Source organism: Thyridium curvatum (assembly GCF_004353045.1).
Source record: "Thyridium curvatum strain D216 chromosome Unknown NODE_29_length_410198_cov_82.451705, whole genome shotgun sequence".
NCBI classification, from domain to species: domain Eukaryota; kingdom Fungi; phylum Ascomycota; class Sordariomycetes; order Thyridiales; family Thyridiaceae; genus Thyridium; species Thyridium curvatum.
The window spans coordinates 113,727-126,834 of NW_022156784.1; the positions used below are offsets into that span (position 1 = coordinate 113,727).

General features: G+C 57.9%; 3 protein-coding genes across 3 annotated transcripts; all 3 read left to right on the plus strand.

The window, feature by feature from the left end:
• Positions 1 to 28: 28 nt before the first annotated feature.
• On the plus strand, positions 29 to 3,378 carry E0L32_005508 (uncharacterized protein; the record flags this gene model as incomplete). The annotated part of the gene is made up of 3 exons (XM_031140038.1): positions 29 to 1,270; positions 1,324 to 2,728; positions 2,870 to 3,378. The coding sequence occupies 3 exons, from the start codon at positions 29 to 31 to the stop codon at positions 3,376 to 3,378; spliced, it is 3,156 nt and encodes a 1,051-aa protein (XP_030996023.1).
• Positions 3,379 to 8,235: 4,857 nt separating this feature from the next.
• E0L32_005509 (uncharacterized protein) lies at positions 8,236 to 10,231 on the plus strand (the record flags this gene model as incomplete). Its single annotated transcript, XM_031140039.1, has 2 exons — positions 8,236 to 8,576; positions 8,650 to 10,231. The coding sequence occupies 2 exons, from the start codon at positions 8,236 to 8,238 to the stop codon at positions 10,229 to 10,231; spliced, it is 1,923 nt and encodes a 640-aa protein (XP_030996024.1).
• Positions 10,232 to 12,194: 1,963 nt separating this feature from the next.
• Positions 12,195 to 12,929, plus strand: E0L32_005510 (uncharacterized protein; the record flags this gene model as incomplete). The annotated part of the gene is made up of 1 exon (XM_031140040.1): positions 12,195 to 12,929. The coding sequence occupies one exon, from the start codon at positions 12,195 to 12,197 to the stop codon at positions 12,927 to 12,929; it is 735 nt and encodes a 244-aa protein (XP_030996025.1).
• Between the last annotated feature and the right edge of the window lie 179 nt (positions 12,930 to 13,108).

Below are 13,108 nucleotides of genomic sequence, written 5' to 3' on the forward strand. Positions count from 1 at the left end.
GTGAACTTGTACACAAGTCTTTGCAATAATGGAGTCGTCAGCGCAGATGGCTTACCCTCCTTTAGAGGATGTGGGCGCACTGGCACTACCTGGCGGAGATGGAACGGATGTAGACATGGACGCATCCGATGCAGCTGTCTCTGATGCCGATTCAGATTATCTCGAACTCCAGGCAGACATGGCAAAGCTTGACGCCAGCAGAGAGGCCTTCCTCTCGCAGCAGCTGGGTGAGGAGTATGGCTCACGGCCAGAGTCTCGCGGGCCACCAGTGGCCACCTCGACTCCTGGCTCTCGGGGACGCGGCGGCACAGCCAGAGGCCGAAAGCGCGGCCCTCGCAAGGCAGCGGAGCCGACCCCAGAGATTAAGTTTCGACTGGCCCAGGCCTACAATGCCTTCATTGGGACCCATTACGACGAGGCGATGGATATTGTCAAGGAAATCATTCGTGTCAATGCCGAGACCTTCGGCGCCTGGTCGCTCCTGGTCTCACTTTTCGAGGAGAGCGGACAGATGACAGAGGCGCTCAACGCCAAGGTGTTCGCGGCGCATCTGCGGCCAAAGGATGTCAACTCATGGATCGAGTGCGCGACCATGGCACTGGGGATGAGCGCTGACCCCACGACTCTCGAGACTGAAGAGCAGGTCGAGGCAGAGAGACTGGATCGGCTCGATAAGCTGCAGATCGCTGCTATGTGCTACTCGGCTGCGCTGCGGGCGGATCCAAAGCATATCGCTGCAAGAATTGGCAAGGCAGACGTCGAGCTCGAGCTCGAGCGCTTTACACAAGCCGCGGACGATTACCTGCGATACCTCAGACGGCGACCCTACGACATTGAGGCAGTCAGGCACTTGGCGGAGGCGTCATACGATTCAACACGGCAGGCAGAGATTGCCGAAAAGGCCACCGAGGCATACAATACCATCATCACCCACCTTAGGAATGGAGGGGTGCTTGACAATGGCTTCACTCTAGAATGGATGGACGTTATCATCTTCATCGAATTGTTTGCTTCGATTGGCCAGTACGGCAAGGCTGCCGGAGCGGTCGGGTTCTTGTCACGATGGCTCCTTGGCCGCCCGGACGAGCTGTTTTGGGAGCTATACGACGACGACAGGGAATGGGACCGCTACGACAACCGCAGGAGATTGGCTAAGGAATATGATCCTGATCGTTACCCGCCCGAGACTTACGGTGTGGGTTTACCCCCCGATATCCGTGCAAAATTGGCGATTTACCGCATGAAGCTTGGACAGGAGGAAGAGGCCATGGTAAGCTAATCCTTGACAGCAAGAGGGCATGGATGAGTTCTAACGTAATGCAGGATCATCTCTCATGGCTAGAGCCCGATGATCCACAGACCATCCAGATCCTCTCCGAGGCACCTCAAATCGCCCAGGATATCGCTGTCCAGCTGACGGAGAGCCAACGCTATGAGCTGGCACTCAAGTATTATGAGGTATACCATTACGTGCGCAAAAAGACCATGGACGATGTGGACGCCGACGCTCTGGTCCAACAAGGGAGATGTTACCTCGAAATGCACGACAACACATCTGCCGAAGATTGTTTCCTGGCAGCGATTGAGGCAGATGAGACCAACATCGATGCGCGCTACGAGTTGGCGAGAGCCTATGAGCGGGCGCAGGAGAGAGAAGAGGCGTTCATCCTGGTCAACGAAGCCTTGAGCCTTGAGGCAAGGGCCCACGGCCCGCGCCCGGATGGTAGAGCTTATGACAACGTGCGGTTTGTAGTGGATGGGCGTGGGAAATTGATACGGAAGCCCAAGACTTACAAGAAGAGGGCGCAATCCGACAAGCCGGCCGCGGCCCGAAGACCGAGAGTCCCTAGAATCAGGGCAAGGCGCCTTGCGGGAGACAACAAGCGTGCAGAGTTTGAGCGCCAGGTGAGCACGCGCCTCAAGGAGAAGTACGAGCTGTGCCAGAGCCTGAAGACCAGGGCGGCCGAGGGCGATCAGGAGGCCATGCAGGAATGGATGGAAGCCGCTCGGGAGCTCACAGACGACTTCCGGTCCTTCAGAGCCTTCTACCCATGGGAAAAGTACCTCAAGTTTCTCGGCTACGGCAACTTTTTCAACGAGGGAGACGCGCACGCTGGCAACAGCCGGCTCACAGCCATGGCCGAGCGACTGCAGCAGAAGCTTGCGCCCGTCGACGAAGACGGCGACCAGCAGGCCCAGCCCATCCTGCAGCGGCACGAGCATCGCGGCATCCCATTCGACGACTGGCTCGACCTCTTCCTCGAGTACGCCATCAGCCTGGCGCATGCCCGACGCCCGCAGGAGGCATACCTGGTATGCCAGTCGGCCCGTGATTCGATAGTCTACCAGGCGCGAGAGAACATGTTCCTCATCCACCTCACCTGGGCGACCTGCGCTATCCACGCGGGCGACGAGGAGACGTGCGTGGCCGTCGCGCGCTACTTTATGCGCGACAACCAGATGAACACGGATGCCTACAGGCTCTACTCGGCTATCTGCCGGGCGTGCCAGGCGCCTTCATCCTGGTACAGCTCCGGGCCGGCGCAGAAGTACATGCTCAGGCAGATCAAGCAGATGGACGACACGCTCATGCACCCGGACGAGGCGGGCAAGTACAAGGTCCCCGGCGGAGGTGCGACGGCGCCCAGGGCGACGGGCGTCGACGTGGCGCTGCTCATGGTCTACGGCCACATCCTGTTCATGTCCACCAGTTACAACTACGCACTGAGTAAGTGAATTTGCTTTGCCTATCACCGGGTATCGGCTCCGATTTCCTCCCGACTGAGAACCCTGTCTTATCATCAGCGTCGTGGCCCACCCACGTCTTTGACAAACAAGAGAGTTTTCCACTAATGCACGAATACTACAGGTTACTTTCGGCGCGCAGCATCCGTGGACCCGACCAATCCCCTCGTCAACCTCAGCACGGGGCTGTCGTACATACACTGGGCCTTCAAGCGGCAGGCCGAGAACCGACAGTACATGCTGATGCAAGGACTCGCGTTCCTGTTCAAGTACTACGAGCTGCGACTGCAGTCACCCGTGTCGGAGGAGCGGCAGGAGGCACACTTCAACGTGGCGCGGACGTACCACCTCATGGGCGTGCACCACCTGGCCGTCGAGTACTACGGACGGGTGCTCGAGGAGGCGGAGCGGCACCCTCACTCCCTCCAACCCCCCAACCACAGCGATCGCCGCCGCGACAGCCTTAAGCAGGAAGAAGATGGCGGCGATGGCGTCGTCGCGAAGACGAAGCGGGTGGGTGTTCGGGACGATCTGGTGCTGGAGACGGCGGTGAATCTCCGGACGTACTTCCTGCTGACGGGCGACGTCGAGGCCGCGAGGGATGTCACTGACAAATACCTCGTGCTCGAGTGAGATGTGATGTATCGAACCGTCTGCCTGTTCCGCCTCCTCGCGTGCCAAGATTGGAGGAATAAATTCCGCCTTGCTAGGGCTCACGGAGGAATGAAGGAGCGGGGAATGGGCTTATTCTCTGCGCGGCAGTGTGTGAGTGTCTCTGAATCCTGAGGGAGTCTCTATTTTTTTCGTCTCTTTGGTGTGTCGAGACCATTTTCCTACGTATGTGGCGCTTGTGTTTTTGCTGAGATACCCCCAACAATGGAGAAATTTTCCAAGTCAAGTTCGGAAGAAGTGCAATACCCGGGTGGCATCGGGATGTGTCTGCCTTTTTCGGCACGAGTTGTGTGCTGGTGGCCGGGAGGCTGCAGGCAACGTGTCTGTGGCGTGTACCAAGTTAGCGAGGTGTGTGTTTGCTGTCTCGTGCCGCTCCCGGGACCGGGCTTTGCTGTCTGTCCCAAAGCGGCAATGCGGTTTTGGGCAGGGCCGTGTCGGCCAGCCTCGGGTCTCTCTGTCGTTAGACTGGAGACGGCCGTTTTCTCGTTCCAGGCGAGTGAAACATATGGTCACGATATCGAAGAAATGGGAGCATATTACGGAAGCCAAGAAGCGACAGGACGCGCAGGTGAGATCCGACAAACTCAAGAAACATTGTGATTTGTCTTTTTTTGGCCTGCAGATCCTCGGGAATACCTAGACTTGGTCTGTTGTTGTGGGTTACACAGACTTGTCTCTCCGTGTTCAGATATTTTACGTATGCAACGAGGCGTTCGCCCCCATCCCCCCGAGAACTAACCGAACCCAGTCTTGACGACGTCTGGTGGACCGGTTCGCTTCCATCGAAGCTTCGAGATCGGCAAGACCGGGTTCCGCTCAAAGAGGTCCTCTGGGTTGGAGTTGAAGTCGGGCACATTACTGCAGGTTTTACTTGGGGTTATAAGGGGGACGGGCCTTGGTTGAGTTGATCTTGCAGAGTGAAGGCTGTAGCGCAGAATTAAGCTTATTGAGACATGTTGGTTTCGATCGGCCGCAACTTTAACGGCGATGGCAAGAAGATCTAGACAGCTGCCAAGCTTTCGGTCTCGGGATTGCTGCCCCCCAAAGGGTATGTCATGACGCTAGAAAACGAATCCTCGATACTAAAGGAAATCTTGATCGTTTTTGAAACACCCGGACTTGCGTAGGTTGAAGGTGCAAGCTGTGAGTTAGGCCACCAATGACATGCACAGCCAGGTGCGTCGTGGCTCAAACAGCCTGCAGGGTTTTTTTTTTTGGACCCGACTCTCGCGACTCATGAGTAGCACCTCTCGAACAGCACACCCTCTTGGAGGGGGAGGGAGGGAGCGGAGACGGTTTTTCTAGTCGGTTTTGCTCGCCGCCGAGAGATCGGACCCCCTCGGCCTTCCCGCTGCCCGTCCGGCCGGCGGAGCCAACGACGGAGTGTTTGGGCCGTTTGCTTAGTGGGAAACGCAGTTAAACGAAAACTGGAGCTGGGGGGGGCGGAGGGGGAACGGGGAGCAGTTGTTTCGAGTGAGCCGCGCGCGAGCGAGTGAGCGAGATCCGTGGGTGGCCGACGGGATCGGGGGTGTGTAAAGTAGGCGGCGGTGGAGAACACAGAGAAATGTGCCAACTTGCTGCATACATATTATTCCTCGCATAGTTTTGTGTTCGTCTTTGCCGTGCTTTGTCTTCCTCCTCCTCTTCGTCATGTATGTCTGGGAGCGGGAAGAGAGCATGCATGCATGACGGGTGCGACGAGGCGAGCAGAAGGAGGGCCAGAACAGACGACGACGGAATGTGCAGCTTTCGATAACTACCTAGGTAGGTCCCTTCCCGCTCCCATGTGCCCAACAGCAGACAGAGTCGGTGGCACGGGTGGGATGTGATGTGATGTGTGAGACCCGGGATGGTGGGTTGGACCAGAAAAATGCACAGGCGGAAGAGCTGGAGAGCATGGCGCGCGGCCCTTTCTATTCTCATTCTGGCGCCTACGTTTAGGTGGTGGTTTAGGTAGGTGGTAGGTCAGGTACATTCGGTGGGGGTGACATTGGCAGCAGATCTAGCGCGTTTCAAGAGCCTCTGCCCGCTGCAGGGGCCGACGCCAAAAAGCCCCCCCTCCCAGGCAAGCCAGGGGAGCAAACAGAGCCAAAGGGATCGACGCTGGCTGAAAAGGAGCGACCCGTTTGGTTGCCATCAGACAGGGCCCCTGGTCTGTTCTTCGGGACCAAGCGATCGAGTAACAGCGGGCCCGGATTCTGAGAACGACGGAGCAAAGTATGGAGTATATGCAAGGTCCAAGGACAAATTGAGGGAGAAGCTGAAGGGGGCACAGCACACAGTAGGGGAAAGGTTTGAATTTCCCCGCTACTTCGAAGGTCGTCGCTCTTACGGATGGCATTTTGGAATCAATAGAGGCACTCCGAACCTGGAACCCATACCAACACGGAGAACTCAGAGCCGTCTACACCTAACCCACGAGAGGCGTCATCAGCAGATAACCTTTGCAGCCGCCCGTCTTGCCATTTCCACAGAAAAGTGCAGTACGGATGAGCGCACATGGATAGAAACCTCTCTTACCACGGATAACTAAATGACTAGGTACTGTAGGTACACCTCAGCTGAGAGCCAGGGTTTCGGGAGGAAAGATGCAGTTCTATCACACTTCTCATCTCCGCACTCACCGACGAGACCTGGTACCCTACACTCACTGCCAGGGGCGTCATCTCCTGCGGACGGGGCCCCAAATCTCCAGATTTGGCAGGTTGCATGAATCATGGGACTGGCTTGAGATCTGTCGCCGGGATTCACGATGCTTACAGTAAGACCAAGCCTTGGGGTTCTGTGGATGACGCGATCACCAGCCTCCGCAACAGCCATCTCGGCGCTGTCTTTACGTACGAGGGGATATATCACATATTCCCACGGCACACGAGTCATCCAACTGTGCAAATGACCATAGCCTGCCGAGTGTGAGCAGCGCCTTGTTGGGTCCAACTACATCATTTGTCGCAGCCACTCCCGTGTCGGAGATCTTACAGATGACAGAAGAGAGAGAGAGAGAGGCGAAGACCCTCGACTCGTGCAGCGGACTACATACCTACGGAGTAGGTGGACAGACCAGCCTGCCGTTGATTTGCACGCCTTCCTGGAGCAGGTCTTTAGTTAGCAAGTTAACTACCTAGGTAGGTAGGGGTTGTCAAAGACATGCAACCAACAGCTAGCACCCACTCTGGCCCCTTGGCCAAATTTCAATAAAAGCCAGCCCTGGCTGGGAGGGTGGAGCGCCACCCACGACCACGGCGCCACGGCGGGCGCGCTAACAGGAAACATGGGTGACGAGACAGGCGGCGAGGATTCGCGGGATCCGCCCCGCCAAAGTCAAGTCGGCACGTTTTTCCCTTTGGTACTTTATCTGTTCATCCTGGTCTACTCCGTCGGTGGTTTGTGCTGGCAAAAGAGCACACACACACACACACACCCACACATCACAGGGAGGGACCTGCAGCTTGCAGTAGACTCCTGCATCTTCCCAGCTCCTGTCCGTCCAGTAGAGGATCCCCTCCACGCTGCAATGATGCAGGTACGAGCAAAACTCTATCGGGCATTTGCTCCCCCCCTGCTTCCCACCTCTTGCACCCAAGATATCTTCCTTGCTGCTTGTACCTACACCGCGAGTGCCTACCCGCGGATCATCAGGCGCCCAGAAACTGAGCCTCTCAGCCAGTCATCCGACCTGGTCCCTCGACGGACGCCTCTGACTCTCGTTTGCATTCCGAATCGGCCTGTCACTTGTGGAATCTTGCCAAGCATGGCTCGACTTGACCATGGCAAATCCGCCATCAGACGCCATTCCTGGCCCAGTCACATTCCCTCATCTCTGACCATGTCTACCTAGGTAAATGCGTCGACTCTCCAAAGCAAGAAGATATCGCGCGCTTGTACTTGTACAGAAGCAGACAAGGGTAGTCCCTGTCAGTGGCTGGCCCGGGTCTTGTTTCGTTTCGTTTCCCCCCTCCACGCCATGACCGGCCAGCCCTGTCTGCTCTCTGGTGCTGTGCCAGACTAACTACCTACTTTGTGCCTAGCTAGCTTGACTGACCGGGTGTCAACCTGCTCTGCTGGGGCTCTTGTTGGGTTCACGACAAGTCCGTGCCTCCTGGGCACGCCCTCCCTTCATTCTACGGCGAGGTAGGTTGATCATCCAACGTCCGGTGTGCGCCGCAGAGCCCACAGATGCGGCACCTAGTGGTGCTGGCTGCATCCACTTCTCTCGGCCCCTTAACCGATGGCTCACACCTCACACCCCCCCTGCGAGCATGCACTTGCATGCTGGGATCTTCCATCGTGGTCTTCACACGTTCTACTCTGTGCTAGTGATGCACTGGAACTCGACCGCGTGCCTTAAGACCCGGACAAACCTCTTCCACACCATGTCTTAGAGACATCTTTTCCTTCTCTACACCCTCACCCTGCCGCTTTTGGGTCTCTTGCCTCTCTTCTTGCCTCTCCCAGCCGCTCCTTAGCCTTCCAACACACTCCTTTCTTATATGACGCTGCTGAGCACACACTGTCCTTCGTTTCTGGAAAACATTCTGTGTTTGTTGCACTCTCTTGCCTCCTCCCGAGGTATATATCTGCCGGAGCTGCTGTCGTCTTGACGATATAGCACCCCTCTTCGATCATCATCGCCATCATCGTCCTTGGTGATACGTTCTTTTCTCGCTGCTCAGGCATCAGCATCCATTCTTACAGACATCCTTTCTGCCAGCACGTCCTAGTGACAGGCTGTTACAATTCATTACCCGACCTACTCACATCCCGATACATCATCTGCTTGACAAGATCTCATCTCCAGCTCCAAGTAACACCAACAACATGCGCTACTCAGCCGTCCTCGCGGCTCTCGTTGCTGCCGCTGCAGCCAAGGATGGCCGCACCTTTGCCGTGCTCCGCTTCCAAGGCGACGGGCCCTTGACTGAGGGTCGTTCTGACCCCATCGTCTCGCCGGGTCAGGTCTCGGGCCACGTTCACACCGTCCAGGGAGGCGGTAACTTTGGCAACTCGGCCACCGGCGCGACCATGATGAAGTCCGAGTGCAGCACGGCCATGATTGCCGGAGACAACAGCGCCTACTGGATGCCCAAGCTGTACTTCCACGACGTGAAGAACAACTCTTTCGAGCCTGTCCCCCTGTTCTACATGAACGTCTACTACTTGTAAGTTATTCCTCCATCTCTGTATTCAAGCTCTCTTGGCTCATGGGAGTCCTTTGCTGACACTGCTCGACAGTTTTGAGGGCACCAATGACAAGATCGAGGCTTTCCCGCCAGGGCTCCAGATGGTCAGTGGCGACGCCATGAAGAGGACACCTCCGGCCTCAGGAGACCTGAACCTCGACCCATCCAAGGGAACCATCCAGCCCGCCCAGCTTGTCTGCCCCCACAAGGACAAGAACCAGCGCGCCTGGCCAGAAGGATCCGACGGCACCAAGGCCGGCATCCAGGACTCGAACAACGCCGGCGCCGGAGTCGGCTTCCCCTTCATCGAGTGTGACGGCTATGCCTCGCCCCTCCGAGCCGACCTCCACTTCCCTTCCTGCTACGACCCGTCCAAGGCTCTTGACGACTTCAAGAACAACATGGTCTTCCCGACCCACAAAGGTGGCAAGGAGGACTGCCCTCCTGGCTTCAAGCACGTCCCGCACTTGTTCTACGAGATGTACTGGAACACCCCTCTCTTCAAGGACCGCTGGGCCCACGACGGCACCTCGCAGCCCTTCATCTGGGCCAACGGGGACGTTTCTGGCTACTCTCTCCACGGTGACTTCCTTGCCGCCTGGGACACTGATGTCCTCCAGACCATCATTGACACCTGCGATGCCGGCGACCAGGGTATGGACAAGTGCCCCAAGCTCCTCAAGGGTCTGAACGACAAGGAGAAGAGCAAGAACTGCAAGCTGGCCAACCCTAGCCCCGAGCAGATCGACGGTGTCCTGGCCAAGCTGCCCGGTAACAACCCTCTCGGCGGCCTGCAGTATGGTGGCACTGTCGGCACCATGCCTCCTGCTCCTGGTGGTTCGTCTGGCGGCTCTTCCGGTGGCTCATCCGGCAGCAGCTCTGCCGCTCAGTCAGCCGCCCCATCCAAGGCTGCCCCTCCTGCCTCTTCCAAGGCCTCTTCCCCCTCGGCTCAGCCCGCTTCGCCTGACAGCAAGCCGAGCTCTTCCAAGTCTCCTGCCGTTGCTGTCTCCGACACTCCCAACAACGAAGTCAGTGCCACTGTCTCCAAGGCCCCGGCCCCAGTCATCACTACTGCCAAGGTCGTGACCACGACCGATGCCGCCGGCCAGCGCAAGGTGACCACCGTCTGGGAGACCGAGACTGTGTGGGTGACGGCCACGGTTTACGATGACGGCACCCCCGTCCCTACCTCGTCCGCAAGCTCCGCCGCCGCCGCCGTCGCAGACGTCGCCGGCTGGAAGCACGTCGGCTGCTACAAGGACACGCGCGACCGCGTCCTCCGCGGCGCGCGCCTGCCCAACCTCGGGCCCATGACCAACGACAAGTGCGTCAAGTACTGCCAGTCGCGGAGCTTTGCCGTCGCGGGCACCGAGTACGGCGGGCAGTGCTTCTGCGGCGACCGGCTCGAGGGCTCGCAGGCGATCGACGCCGGCGCGTGCAACATGGCGTGCGCGGGCGACGCCCAGGACACGTGCGGCGGCAGCCTCTCGCTCACCGTCTTCTCCAAGGACGGCACGGTGAGCGAGGCGGCGGCGGCGGAGGCGGCGCAGCAGCAGCAGAAGCGGGCGCGCCACCTGCATGATCATGTCCTGCACCACCGCAAGCAGCCCTTCTCGATGCGCCTGCGGAAGTAGCCTGTCCTCGTTCTCTCGAGAGATGTGTCCTCCTGCTGATATTTTGGGGGAGAATGTGGACCACGACCCTAAGGTAGTCGCTGTATTTTTTGGTTATCCAGGCGCCTTCACTGGCAGCATCAGTGCTGCGACCGACACGACTGTCATGACGGACCGGAGCAAGTCACTTGTTTCTTTTTTTTCAGTTCCTCTGCATTGGCAAGAAGGGCGGGTATTTTAACCGTTTGTTGCCAACTAGACACGTTCCCTTCTCCAGACCCATGTGTATTTTTTCCCCTACCTTTTTACCTTCTTTTCTTCTGTTGCATTAGGTACCTACCTACCTTTCTACCACCACCAACTTTCGATTCTCCCTGAGGGTCTGGCCATTGCGGTGCATTGACACCCACGGCCCTCAGCTTCCCCGGTTGTAGAGGGAGGATATTTTTCTTCTTTTGGACAATAGACAAATACTTTTTTACGTGTCAGACATCTGTCGACTCGCTCACTTCGTGCCTAATGTGACTTGAATGGTGAAAGGGAGGGTGGCATGGGGGATGCCTGCTTGTGTAAGGTACTGGAAGATCTGGCTGCAAGCACCAGCACTTTGTTACCAATGCTTTGTTTTGATCCGACTCGCTCTTGCAGAGGCGAGTTCGATCTGGGAGAAGGTGAATGGCCAGTCTGCTAGACTGACCTTCGAGATGCTGAAGTGTGTCCTTGGGAACAACTGTGCTTCCAGCGGCTGAAGTGTTCAAAATGAGGGGTTACAACGCCTTACATGAAAAGAACTTTTCTTTTTCTTTGGCCGGAACTTGTTCACCTCCAGCCCTTCGAAGCAAGTGAGACAAGCCCCGGATCACTGCAGGAAAATGCACACTATCACCAGTGACAATTCCATGGTCAAGAAAACCAATAAAGCTCGGGAGATCCGGGGCATCCTGATTGGTGTTTTGTCTTCGATTCTATGGGATCGACGATCCTTATCATCACTCTCATGCCAGCTTGCTTTTTATCTTCACCGGCTTCAAAATGGACCAGTAATGCGGTGATGATCTCGTCACTCTTGCAGGGGCGCGGCCCGGACAATGCGGATGAAGGTCTCGGGAGTGTGCTGCTGAGATCGTCCCTTCGTCACCGTCCAGGTCTCTCAAGAGAAGTCCAAGGGCGTTTTGGGAGCATCTGAGAAACTGCATGTTGGAGCCAACAAGCACGAGCCCATTATCGAGGAGAAATAACTACTCCGTAGTTATGGAGAACCAGAAACACCTCTGTGTAAGCGCGCCTCATAGCCGCTGGAGCCACTCTCTGGCCTGGAGAGAGGCCCGGGCCTGGCCTCCTCCAACCCAGTCTTGGCAAATATAATTTAGGGCCTGCCGTGATACCCGCCCAGAGTCGCGCCTGATGCGGCCAGCTCGAGCTGTGAGAGGCCAGCGGGCGACCTATGGGAAGTGTGCAGCATCATGCAGAGCTGGCGCAGGCGGGCGACCTCCTCGTTGCATCCGATAGGACAAGTTTCAAGCCCTGGTCGACGGAATAGGCCGAGTGCGTGCAGAAGGGGGATGATCTGGAACTCCATGCTTTCTTTTCTTGGGCGTGCTGGAAAGCAGCATGTCCCTTCAGCTCTCGGAGCCTTGCTTTGCCAACAAACATGTTTGTCGACTAGGTTCTATGCACTCTACCCCCCTCACGCGGAGAGTTTGTCAATCTCGATTCCTAGCGTGGGAGTTGTCTTGCTTCCCTTCCGTGTTATTCGGCGGCGGGCATCTGCTTTTGTGTATATATATGTCTCCTCCGGCCTCATCTCTCCCCTCCGATCAAGAGACACCACCCACCTCCAACCTTCTCTCTCTCTCTGTCTCTTCCTCTCTCACTCTCACTCTTCGCTCTCTCGCTCTCTCTCTCTATCCCTCATCCACACACCATCAATACACACATACACACAAGACACATCAAAAGTTCTCACTGTGCGCCTGTTCTGACCATGCCTTGTGCGCTCCCCTCCAGAGAAACCGACTCCTCGGAGACGTGCCCCGCATTCTCCACCACCACGCCGCCGGCACCGGCTGAGCCGTCCGCGCGCCGCGTCCAGATGGTGGACGACTTTCTTAGCTCCAACCTCTTCTCCATGAGCAACAGCCGCCAGATGCCCGGCTTTGGTGGCGAGCGCCAGGGCCAGGGCCAGGGCCAGGGCCAGGCCGCCGGCAACGCCTTAATCCCGGCATCTCGCACGGCTGGTGCTGGTGCTGGTGCTGGTGCTGGTGCTGGTGCTGGTGCCGGTGCCGGTGCCGGTGCCGGTGCCGGCGCCGGCGGCCCGCCGCCCTTCTACGCCTTCATCCAGTCCCGCCGCGGCGACAACTTTGCCGACACGGTCCCTGCCGGCGCCGACGGGCCGCTGCTCGGGGAAGGCGGCGGCTCCGGACGGCAGTGGAGGACCGCGGCGGCCGAAGCGGCGTCGTCGTCGTCGTCGCCGACCGCCCCGGCGCCCAACGTGCTCGAGGTCGAGAGCAACGTGGCCGCCGGCACCGCGCGGCAGATCAACGGCATCCTGGGCCTGGACGAGCCCGGGGCCGGGGCCGGCGTGGTGCCGCCGGCGGGCCGGGCGACGCGGGCGCGCGTCGCGCTCAACGAGGCGCGCGACGAGAGCCACCAGAAGAACCTGGTCATGACGGCCGAGATGGCCCGCCTCATGTTCTCGAGCGGCGGTCTGGGCTCCTGAATTCTTTTTTTTTTTTTTCCCTGTGAAGGAAGCGGGCACAGAATGGGGGAATGGACCTCTCTTTTTCTTACTTGTACTTGCAGGTTGTGTCACCACCTGGTCTTCGGCCGGGCTGAGTGGGATCTGGGCTCGCTCTGAGGTGCCATGACTGTGCCTTTTGGGCCATTGGGGGTGTGTGT